The sequence below is a fragment of the Gnatocerus cornutus genome, chromosome 6 (genome assembly GCF_029298725.1).
Source record: "Gnatocerus cornutus isolate USDA-ARS CGAHR chromosome 6, icGnaCorn1.1, whole genome shotgun sequence".
Taxonomy (NCBI): domain Eukaryota; kingdom Metazoa; phylum Arthropoda; class Insecta; order Coleoptera; family Tenebrionidae; genus Gnatocerus; species Gnatocerus cornutus.
Genome location: NC_142238.1, coordinates 16,759,179 through 16,771,232, shown reverse-complemented (window position 1 = coordinate 16,771,232; position 12,054 = coordinate 16,759,179). Strand labels below are relative to the sequence as shown.

Genomic DNA, 12,054 nt, shown 5'->3' with positions numbered 1-12,054 from the left:
TTGAAAAATCTAAACCCATATTAGTAACGAGCGGCAAATTTATTTGACACTTCATAGCCACTCTTGATGCTAGAAACATTTATAAACACCTTGTATATTATACAGGGTCCGGCAACACTTGTGTCCACCCCCAAAATCGTCTTGACTTTTAAAGATAAAATTTTGAAAATTTGCATACGCTCACAGTTGACAAAGCTCTAGAAGCTGACGCAAAAATTTCTTTTTTATCACCAATAGTTTTGGCGTCGCGACGCCTTAAAAATGTAATTTTTATTTAATTGTAAGGGTTTGTGATATCAACCCCTAATTTAATTTTTTTTGAATATAAATGTGTTAAAAATATTTCAGTTGTTATTTTAGATTCAATGCAAATTGTTTTCAAAATTTGAGAAAAAAATGCTGTTTTATCAAGTTAGTTTTCAATTTCATTACGTCAAAGTTGGGAACTACGTTTACACCCATCTGTCAACATCTTGTGTCACAAATGACATCTATCCTTTGGCTCGCTTTAGATTGTAACAAGTCTTACTTGGTGAAATTATCGCTTTGTCGATGTTACTTAACGATTTCTGGGGTCCATAAAGTGCAACTTGTCCGTGTTAATCAAAATTAACCTTTATAAGAGTGAATGAAGTGACTTGTGAAATTTTGGTGTAAACGTAGTTTGCCACTGTGCTGTCATAATTTTAAAAACTAACTTGATAAAACAGCGTTTTTTTCGCAAATTTTAAACACAATTTGCATTAGATTTAAAATAAAAACTTAGATATTTGTATCACTGTTATGTTGAAAAAAAAATTGAATTTGCGAATATTTCCGCAAAAACTCAAAAGTCGCTAAAAATTATACTTCTTAGGCGTCGCGACGCCAACCAAACCGTGATAAAAAACAAATTTTTGCGTCAGCTTCTAGAGCTTTGTCAACTATGAGCGTATGCAAATTTTCAAAATTGTAACTTTAAAATTAAAGACTATTTTGGGGGTGGACACAAGTGTTGCCGGACCCTGTATAATTCAATTTATATATAATAATTTCCTTCTTGTTCTAAAATTCTGTAATTTTATATACTGACTGTATGTCTCTCAAGTAATTAGTACCCCAAACTTCATTACGTTTTTTATTTAAAACTGTTAGATTTGTAGAATTTAAAAGAAAAATTTCCTTTCGTTTTAGAAAAAAAATTCTAAAATTATTCCTTTTTGATCTAAAATTTTGTAATCAGTAAACTCACTACTCGCCTCTTAGTCAATAAGTTCAGTAAATTTCATTGTTTTTCTATTAAAATTGTTGAATTTAGAAAATATAGTAAAAGAAGTGAAATTCTGAATTGATCCTGGAAATAAAAAATTCTAAAATTCGCCTTGTTGTTCTAAAATCCTGTAATTTTCTACACAGACTAAACGCCTATTAATTAGTTCGTGTTCCAAATTTCATTACATTTGTGTTAGAATTGTAGGATTTACAGAATTTATTAGAAAATTTTGAATTAGTCGTAGAAATAAAAAATTCTAAAATTATTTCCCTCATGTTCTAAAATTCTGTCATTTTCTATACTGACTAATTGTCTCTCAAGTAATTAGTACCCTAATCTTCATTACGTTTCTTTGAAAATTGTTGGATTTAAAATTTTAAAGACTTAGCGGCCAATTTCAAGTTTGGCTTCGTTAAACCGGGTCGATTTGCCAGTTTATCGAAATAAATTGATCTGACAAGCTAAAAGAAAAGTATCTTTCTTAATTTTTACGTCAAAAGTTCATTTTTTTTTATTAAAAACATACATATAAATTTTTCGTGTTTGATAAAATTAATTTTTAATTGTTTAAACATCTTTTTTACAAGATTGCCCCGGATAATGTCTAGAAAATATTTTAGACATTCCATTCGTTTTTATCTTATAGCGATGTTTCTCATTGCATCGTTTTTTTGAAATGAGCAAAACGAGTCGCCTCCTCTTAAGCTCCAACTTAAGAAAACGCTTCGTACCTGTGAGCCAGACGTGAGCGGTGCTCGACAGACTCGGCACTCCCAAATCCTTGGCGACGACGACGAAATGATGCGAGCTCGCCTCTTCATGGTCCAACGCTTGTTTCAAATAGATAATTCCCTCGTTTTCGTCGATGTAAAAATATTCGCTCGAGTTGCTGCTGTCGTTCTGGATGGAATAACTGACTTTCTTGTTAATTCCCGTGTCGTTGTCGTTGGCGAAGACGGTGAGGACGGGCGTCCCGAACTGCGCCGCCTCTGGTATCGACACATTGTAACTCTCCTGAGTGAATTCCGGCGGGCAATCATTAACGTCCTGAAGGACTATCGATACGGGAACTTCCGCGTAGACTCCGGAAACGGAGTCTGTTGCGCGGATTAAAAGCTCGTATTGGGATTGCTGCTCGAAGTCTAGCTCGTCGACGACGGAGATAACACCTGCGAGAAGAGGTCGTTATTTCGAAGGACTGCAATCGGCAATTTTTCAAGTGTTGACGCCATAAATATCAAGCATCTAATTCTTACGAACATGGGACGAAAATGAAGTGAAAGACGAACCAGTAAAAGTGACTTGGAAAATAAATAAGAGAGTAAAGTGTGATTCATGCGAGTAGTGGTGCTACGTTAGAACGAAAGGCACTTCAAGGGACATGTTAAAAAGCAACAGGTGTGCAAACCCAAAAGCATAAATTGAAACATTAATAATTTAATGCAAATACTCACAGGGACCATTGTTACTGTCGGGGGCTGCGAAAAGGAAATTTTATTTAATTGTCTCGATATTCATATCAAGGATCTATCTATCATTCTTAAAGGATCTACGTGTTAATTGGTGGAAACCGTCACCACAGAGAAGTAAAGAACAAAAGTGAAGTAAAACCAAACACAATTACGATAAACTCGATTTCTCTCCATGTCAATACCAAAAGCTCAGTGGCTAGACTTTTTAACTTTAGATTTTATGCAAATGGAAGCAGAAATCGATTCTTGGTGCTCCGGACATATTCTCAAAGGAGAACATTTTTAAAAAGTAAAAGACACAACTTTCAACTGCCTGAATTATTTCGCGATGCGTCCTAAGTGTGCTTCTATTTCTGCGTTTGTTGCATTTATAATGAAGATTTTATGAAAAAACTCCTCTCACGACCAGGCGCAATTCTGTGATTATTTTTATCGAGCTCGGGGACGATTCTTATGCCGCTTGGCGACGTTTCTGAGCACAAAATTGTGAAATTATTTTCTTCTTGTTCTAAAATTCTGGGATTTAGTACACCAACTAAACGCCTCTATTATGATAAGCTCACGAAGTTTCATGGTTTTTGTGTTAAAACTTTTTAATTTAGAAAATTTAATAAAAAAAATGGAATTCTGAACAGATGTTGAAAATGAAAAATTCTAAATTCTAAAAATTCTGTAATTTAATACACGCACTAAATGCCTGTTAATTAGTACGTACTCCAAATTTCATCACATTTGTGTCCAAATTGTAGAATTTACAGAATTTAATAAAATAAAAAAAGGTCTAAAAATTAAAAAAATTCAAAAAAAACCCTCGTTGTAAAATTCTGTAATTTAGACTGCATGTCTCTTCAATAATAAGTACCCCAAATTTCATTACGTTTCTTTAAAAACTGCTGGATTTACAGAATTTAACAGGAAATTTTGCTTTCGTTTTAGAATAGTATATTAAAACACCGAGTTTCATAAGGCAATTTTTTAGGCACGAATCCAAGTTTATAAAACGAGCGGCAAAGCCGCGAGTTTTATAATGGATGAGTGCCTAAATGGCCTTATGAACGAGGTTTTTATATTATTTTTCCTAATTTGTTCTTGTAACAGAGCTATTTTCGCTATTTTCTAATTCGTTTTCAGTGCTAGAATATCCATTTCGATACGGAATGTTAGAGTAGCTTTGTTTCCATAGCAACTTGGAAATATTTAAAATACAAATTAAGAAAAAAAAATTCTAAAATCATTCCTCTTTGTTCTAAAATTCTATAAATTAGTACACTTACTAATTCTCCTTTTAGTCAATAAGTTCACAAAATTTCATTGCTTTTCTATTAAAACTGTTATTAAATTAATTAAAAAAAAATAATTCTGAATTGATGCTGGAAATGAAAAATTCTAAAATTCTTTTATGTTGTTTAAAAATTCTGTAATTTACTACACTCACTAAACACCTGTTAGTTAGTTCGTGTTAGAATTGTAGGATTTACCAAATTTAATCGAAAATTTTGAATTTTGAATTCGTCCTAGAAATAAAAAATTCTAAAATTATTTCCCTTTTGTTCGAAAATTCTGTAATTTTGTACACTGACTGTATGCCTCGCACGTAATGTGTACCGCAAATTTCATTACGTTTCTTTGAAAACTGCTGGATTTACAAAATTTAACAAAAAATTTGCTTTCGTTTTAGAAAAAAAACTGAATTATTCCTTCTTGTTCTAAAATTCTGTAAATATGTATAGTCCATTATATGATATTATGTATAGTTCTCCTGTCTTATACATTGGTAATTTTCGGATTTTAGGATAATTGTTTTTCCTCAGCGTATCATCAATCATTACCCCAACAAATCATAGTTATTTCTATCGCAAAGACAATAAACCAATAATAATTTTCGACGAATACATTTCACCAAGGTCAGTTCAGGTTTACCTACTTTTTTTTGCCATTCTGACAATTTGGGTCCATAGCGTACTGCGTTAAAGCTAGCGGCCAAATTTATTCAAATGGACTTTACACTTACTAAACGCCTTTTAGTCAATAAGTTCACCAAATTTCATTATTTTTGTGCTAAAACTGTTGAATTTAAAAAAATTAATAAAACAAATGCGGCGTGCAGATTTTCATCTAGTCACCGATGATTTTCCGTCCAAATAAAAAAAGCCGCTTTACGAAAATAATGATTGGAACGTTGGTTACATAACCACAAAATACAAAATACTAGGTCAACTGGATCGCTAAAGGGATAAAACTGACTCAACCTCTGCTTAGTTTTTCCAATTGTTATTTAAATTCTTTTCTTATTGGCCATTTTGATTTTTGACAAGTGACCCTATCGATAGAAATCCAAAGTGACAGAACAGAAGTAGTTTTAAACATAGTACAATGCGAGCGGCACAAAAAAAAGTCCCAATTCAGAATTGATGCAGAAATGCGCCCTAAATGTGCGATTGTTGCATTTCTAATGAAGATTTTCTGAAAACCTCGGGCGCAATTCCGAGATGATTTTTATCGAGCTCCGCAATTCTTATGCCACTTGTAGCACTGAAATGAACTGCGAAGTTATAAACGTCAGAGATATTTTTATCGTGGCGTGTTGCTTTATTTTCATGAGTGTCTTATAAACGGCGAGATTAGTGTCAATTCTGACATCTAAATTACTCGCCGTTTGTTTTGATGAAGAAAAAGAGCCAAGATGGAGCCATTGCGGTTGAAACAAGCATTAAGCTCCGGCGGTAATCATTCGGCGATATAGTCTAGCTTTAAAAATGGCGGATGCGCGGGGCGAATTTTTCACTTTTTGGCGATTTTTATCGGTCGATTGCGACTTCACTTTTATTCTTTTGGTACGTTTTCTGTTGGATTGTGTAGTAAAAGTAACGAAATTCAATTTCTTTACGCCTGGCTAGACTATAAACTAGAGCCTGAAATCGGCAGTTTGACTAGCTAATGTTGTGCTTGATTGGAAATCGTTTTTTCGCGTGTTCTAAATAAGACATACCTGTGTTAAAATCGAGGGCAAACTCCTCGAGTTCATTTCCTTTGACGATGCTATAAATCAGTTTCCTCGATAGCGGCGACTCCGCCTCGATGGAAGTCGACAGCGGCGAATGCAACTCCACGTTTTCCGGCACAACTTCCGAATAAAACTGCTTCTTAAATACCGGCATCGATCTGTCAATCACTTTAACATGGACTGTGACATCAGTTCGGCATGGGGTGATTCCTGCGAAGACACTTTTAGAACGAGTTTCGTCATCATGGAAATTACCTTTATCGTACGCTGCGATCAGCAATTCGTATTCGCGATTGTGCCCCTCCAAGTTCTGCTTGATTTCGATGTCGCCCGTTTCTCTTTGAACTTTAAAGAGCTCTCCATGGCCCTTAATCAGCTCATAGCGCACTTCGCCGTTTTCGGCGTTGTCGAGATCGATCGCATGGACTTTGGTGATGGTGCTGCCTTTCTCGTCGTCGACGGACACGACGGCGTAATAGGGAAGATTGACGAACATGGGGCAGTTGTCGTTGATGTCCAAGATCGTCACGTTGACGATGACGTGGGCGACGCGCGGCTTCTCGCTGTGGTGGCTGCGGGCTTCGATGATGAGCTCGAACTTGTCCTGGAGCTCCCGGTCGAATTTCAAACCAGTCGTGCGAATGACGCCGGAAGTCAGACCGATTGTGAACATCTTGGTCGGGTTGAGGATCGTGAATTCTATGTATTCGTTTAAGGCACTACCTAGCACGTTCACCACGCAAACGGTGGTGATCTTTGTCGAGTTTTCAACGATTGACCCTTCGTAGAGAGACTTCTGGAAAATAAGGCCGGAATTGTCGGATTCTTCCACCCTGATGAAGACTTTCGCTACGCTGGAGAACTTCCCGTCGGAGACGCGGACGTGGAGTTTATAGTAATGTTTCATATTGTCAGGTTGCAGCACTGTGATCAAACCGCTCTTTGCCTCAATCCCGAACACACCAAACTTGTTTCCTTCGATTATATCGAACCTCAACTTTGTACTTTCGGAGCTGTCAGGATCCGTGGCGTTCATCTGTACAACTGCTACGTTCTTGTAAGTCGGGAGGAGCAAAGTGACGTTGTAGACACCTTGGGTGAACCTCGGGGGACAATCATTTATATCACTGACGACGATGTCCACCCTTGCCGTCGTCTCGGATGTTAGTTTGGGGTTGCCTCTGTCCGACACCTGCACGTGGAAGCTAAACCTGTCGTAAGTCTCGTGGTCCAACAGTCTGATTGTCCGAATAGCACCGGTGGAGGAGTCAATCTGAAAGTACCTCCGGGGGAGGATGTCGATGATGTCGTAATGCAACAACGCGTTGGTTTCGGAATCTGCATCGAACGCTTTGATCACCAGAGGCTCGCTACTGTTGGTCAAAATGAGCGAGGATATGGGGGCCGCTTCGCTGATGGTGCCGGAGTAGTTCGCTTGCAGGAACTTGGGGACGTTGTCGTTTTTGTCCAGGATGTGGATGATCACGTTGCATGTCGCCGAAGCCGACGCCTGGAAACATGGAAATATCCAGAAGTTGAGCTGAATTGCTCTTTTATATCAGATGTTATAACAGTTAATTGTTGTCGGATGTGAATTTTGAACCCAGATTTGGAATGTGCGCAACATTCTGCGTCAAATGAGCTATAATACTTCAATTTTACGCTAAAACAAGCGAGAAATCGACTTTTTGAAAATCCAAGATCGATTTCTAAGGTGAAGGGTTGTTTGATATTTGTCATAATTCCGGAGATATCGAACAAAATCGTTTTCGAACGAAATGTTTTTGGATTTAGCGCGAAATTCTGCATTAAATGAGCCCAAAATGAGCCCACCCCCAAAATCGTCTTTAATTTTAAAGATACAATTTTGAAAATTTACCGACGTTTATGGTTGACAAAGCTCTAAAAGCTGACGCAAAAATTTGTTTTTTTATCACGGTTTGGTTGGCGTCACGACACCTAAGAAGTATAATTTTAGCGATTTTTGAGATTCAATTTTTTTTTCAACATAACTGTGATACAAATATCTGAGTTTTTATTTCAAATCTGATGCAAATTGAGTTTAAAATTTGCGAAAAAAACGTTGTTTTATGAAGTTAGTTTTCAAAATTATAACAGCGCAGCGGCAAACTACGTTTACACCAAAATTTCACAAGTCACTTCATTCACTCTTATGAAGGTCAATTTTGATTAACTCGGGCATTTTGCACTTTATGGACACCAGAAATCATTAATTAACATCGACAAAGCCACAATTTTATCAAGTAAGACTTTTGTTACAAACTAAAGCGAGTCAAAGGATAGATGTCATTTGTGACACAAGATGCTGACAGATGGGTGTAAACGTAGTTCACAACTTTGACGTAATGAAATTGGAAACTAACTTGATAAAACCGCATTTTATCTCAAATTTTGAAGACAATTTGCATTGAATCTAAAATAACAACTGAGATATTTTGAACATATTTATATTGGAAAAAAATAGGGGTTGATATCACAAACCCTCACAATTAACTAAAAATTACATTTTTAAGGCGTCGCGGCGCCAAAACTATCGGTAATAAAAAACAAATTTTTGCGTCAGTTTCTAGAGCTTTGTCAACTGTAAGCGTATGCAAATTTTCAAAATTTTATCTTTAAAATTAAAGACGATTTTGGGGGTGGACACAAGTGTTGTCGGACTCTGTATATCGATCGAAAGAGCAGCTCCAGATTTACCTACTGACCATTTCAATCGATCGGGCAAATAGTTTAGTGAACGATAGTGAAAACCGTTTCTCAAAATTTTTCCTAGTTTTGGAGATATCGAGCTTTGAAAATTTTCCAACTCAAAATCCAATATCCGATAACTCAGTTATTTGTTGTCGGATCTGAATTTCAATCCCAGATTTGGAATCTGCGTAAAATTCTGCGTACACTGATGTATAATAGCTTAAGTTTACTCCAAAAAATAGGCGAGATATCGATATCAGAAGTTTGGCATAGTTTTAGTCATGAATTTTCCCGAAAAACTGCAACATTCGACTTTTGGAAAGTCTAAACGATGGTGCGAACCGCATCTCATAATCTGTAATAGTTTCCGAGATTTTAAGCACACAAATTCTAAAGGAAATCGACGTTTAATACCTTTGAATTATACATAATTAGGTTCAGGTTGCAAATGTCTACTTTGCCAGTTATTTTTTTTTATTTTTATTACTATTATTTGACAGTTATTTTTTTTTAGGTTGGCATCCTAACGAAATTTGGAGATTATAAAGTGACAAAGCTGCCACCCTTGCCCCAAAATTTGACGGTAAGAAACAAATTGAATTACTCACCATATTCGTCGCGATCACCGTCAAATTATAAAACTTATTAACTTCATAATCCAAGTACTTCTGTGTCGTAATAACCCCTGTGCTCGGACTAATTAAGAACTCCCCATCCCCATTCCCATCGATAATCTCAAACTGCAACGAAGAAGTGCTCCTCGCGTTCAAATGCGCCACGTACGCCCCCAACGGCTGGTCCTCGTAAATCTCCGCGGCGACTTCCTTCAGCGTGAACCTTGGCGGCGCGTTATCGGCCATCGTAAGCATGATGTGGGCGGGCACCGACGAGGAAAGCGCCGGTTGACCGTGGTCCGTCGCTTTGATTCTCAACGTGTACTCGGGATTCGTGGTCATATCGAGCTCGCGGGCCACGGAGACGATCCCCAGGTCCTGGTCGATGGCGAAGGCGTTCCCGAAGTTTCCGGAGACGATGGAGTAGGTGATGCGGGCGTTTTCGCCTTTGTCGTGGTCTACGGCGAAGGCGCGCAGCACGGCGCTGCCAACCTAAAAAAATAAAAAAATAAAATAAAAAATGGTGGAGGCGCCGGGTTGGGTTGCTACTTACCACCGCAGACTCAAAGACTTTCCCGACGAGGATTTGCTCGGAGAAGTGGGGGACGTGGTCGTTGTGGTCGTGGACGATGATGCGCACTCTGGCGTAGTTTCTTTTGGCGGGAGTGCCGCCATCGCGTACCATCACTGTTAGAATATGCTCGTCCAAGCTTTCTCTGTCCAAAGTATCCGTTAAGTAAATGACTCCGGTGATGGAGTCAACCTTGAACGTTTGTAAAGAAATCAAGTTTCTAGCCGAATGGAAGCTGTAGATTAGTTTGGTTTCGTCGTCGTCGTCGACGGCGCGTAAACGCAAAATCTCCGTGTTCACAGGGACGGCTTCGGAAATTTCGACTTTGTACAAATTCTCCGAGAATCCCGGTCGGTGGTCGTTGATATCAATTACTGATACATTCAACTGCGTGTAGACAGTGTGTACAGAATCAGTGACGCTGATGTTGAGATTGTACTCGTTTTGCGTCTCGTAATCCAATTTGTGGGCAAGGAGGACGTTTCCGGTTTCTCTGCCAATATAGAAGTAGTTTCTTGCGTCTCCACCTGAAAAACCGACTCAACGTTAATTACTTATTGACGAGGGTTTTAGGTTCACTTCGCGGCTGTAATCTCGATGTTCGAAACTTGTTGTTTAATTATTTTTCCCGTTTTTTATTGTTTGACTTGGCAAACTTGCTCTAAGCTTACTGTATGAAATGTTTTCAAATTTGGAGGATACATTTTTACATAAACAATGAAAAAAAGTAAAAAAAAACATTAAACTACAGGGTGTTAACGTTACCTAACATGTAACCTAAGGTTACAAAAATTTGAATCAGAGTTACTGAAGGAAATTTTTTGTTTAATGTCAAACTGACAGTTCTAATTTTTTATCAGTGGCGTACTTGTTCCATTTTTGTGGACTTTACAAATCAAGTTCGTCAAAACAAAAACGTGTTGGGTACTATAAAGGAAACATTGTTGCGTCGTTTACAATTATGTGTTCAACAAGATGGTGGCCATTTTGAACATCTATTGTAGTGTTGCTTTTTTGTCTGTTTTTTGAATAAAATTGCGGTGTTTTTCCCTTTTATTGACGCCACTGATTTCAAACTTCAAATGTGACGGGAAAGTGACAAATTATTCGTTTGGTCCAAAAGCTACTTGGATTTCTGTAAAATTGAAAAATTATTTGACGCCCTTCTATTGGTCAACTTTAAAGCCTTGTAGCTTTTGAACTAAAACGAAAAAAATAAAATTAATTGCGGATTCCGAGACAGTTCGCCTTCCTTAATTACCCATTAGTCTATGGCCGTAACGTTACCTAACACCCTGTATAAGATATTTCCCGTGGGATTTATTTAAAAAAAAAAAAAACGTCAAATTTCGCAAATTACATTTTTTATACGAACGAAAAACTGGAGGTTCATCGTACAGAGCAAGATATACAAAAAAAAACAAAAAAAAAACACAGGGGTCCCGATCGCAAATCTAGCTGGACAAATATCATTACTTACTGATTGTGCCAAATTTCAAACATTTAGGGCAAAAGTGACACTTTGGGACTGCAGCAAAAATTATGAACTTTTTTTTCAAAGCCTGTTGTAATTCACGTAATTTTGGCTCTATGGCACTGAAATTTGGGAACTTACTATTCTTGATGTTATTAATGAGTGTGCCAAATTTCAAACATTTTGAGCATAAGTGACAAGACTTCAGAAATTTTCATTTTAGGGCTGCAGCAAAAATTTTGCACTTTTGCAAGTCTGTAATTCGGGTAATTTTGGCTGTATGGCAATGAAATTTGGGGAACTTACTATTCTTTTACTTAGACTCTTTTCTATTCTATATATTTTTTATTTTTTTATGAAAATTGACTCAAAGTCATATTTTAAACGTTACCTAATAAATTGTTAACAATTTTCACATACTTATAGGTATCAGGGTAACAAAAAAAATTCTGTTTACCGTTTTTAAAATTGTTTTTTTTTTTATATTTCTCTTCGTCTAAAAGATCTTTTGAATAGAAATAAGTGATTATCTTGAGTGTATATCTCAAAAACTGGGGGTCCTAGAGAATTTTCAAGGTCACGATCGGTCCAGGTCATCAAATTACATAAGAACGCCGAGGACAAAAATCGTGTTGACCAGTGTTATTCGTCCGGTTTATTATTGTTTGACTTGGCAAACTCGCTCTTAAAATCACTCAACTTCTGAACTTACCCACAATATCATACCACAAAGTGTCGTTATCTTTATCGCTCGCTTCGATCGTGGCAACCAGAAACCCGATTTCGTCACCTTCCGTCAACTTGACTGGTTGCTGAGCTTTTGTGATAGAAGGAGCGTGTTTCGATTTTGAAGGCACTGCCACGACATGAACCGACACTTTGCAGATGCTGCTCTTCGACGCGTTGCCTCCGTCCGTTGCTCTTATCTAATAATAACACAGTTAACTTATGTTTC

The 12,054-nt window shown here is 37.2% G+C and overlaps 1 protein-coding gene across 7 annotated transcripts in view; it reads right to left on the bottom strand.

The window, feature by feature from the left end:
- Positions 1–12,054, bottom strand: part of kug (FAT atypical cadherin kugelei) — a 273,159-nt gene that overhangs the window by 15,682 nt on the left and 245,423 nt on the right. For 5 of the 7 annotated variants that reach the window (XM_088039913.1, XM_088039914.1, XM_088039917.1 and 2 more), the window contains 7 exons: positions 11,812–12,025; positions 9,608–10,152; positions 9,049–9,546; positions 5,984–7,238; positions 5,714–5,938; positions 2,707–2,730; positions 1,984–2,421 (listed from right to left, as the gene is read on the bottom strand). In XM_088039913.1, the coding sequence (XP_087896039.1) occupies positions 1,984–2,421; positions 2,707–2,730; positions 5,714–5,938; positions 5,984–7,238; positions 9,049–9,546; positions 9,608–10,152; positions 11,812–12,025 (3,199 nt within the window). The remainder of the gene's footprint in view (positions 1–1,983; positions 2,422–2,706; positions 2,731–5,713; positions 5,939–5,983; positions 7,239–9,048; positions 9,547–9,607; positions 10,153–11,811; positions 12,026–12,054) is intronic. The other 2 variants (XM_088039915.1, XM_088039919.1) reach the window with 1 other exon arrangement.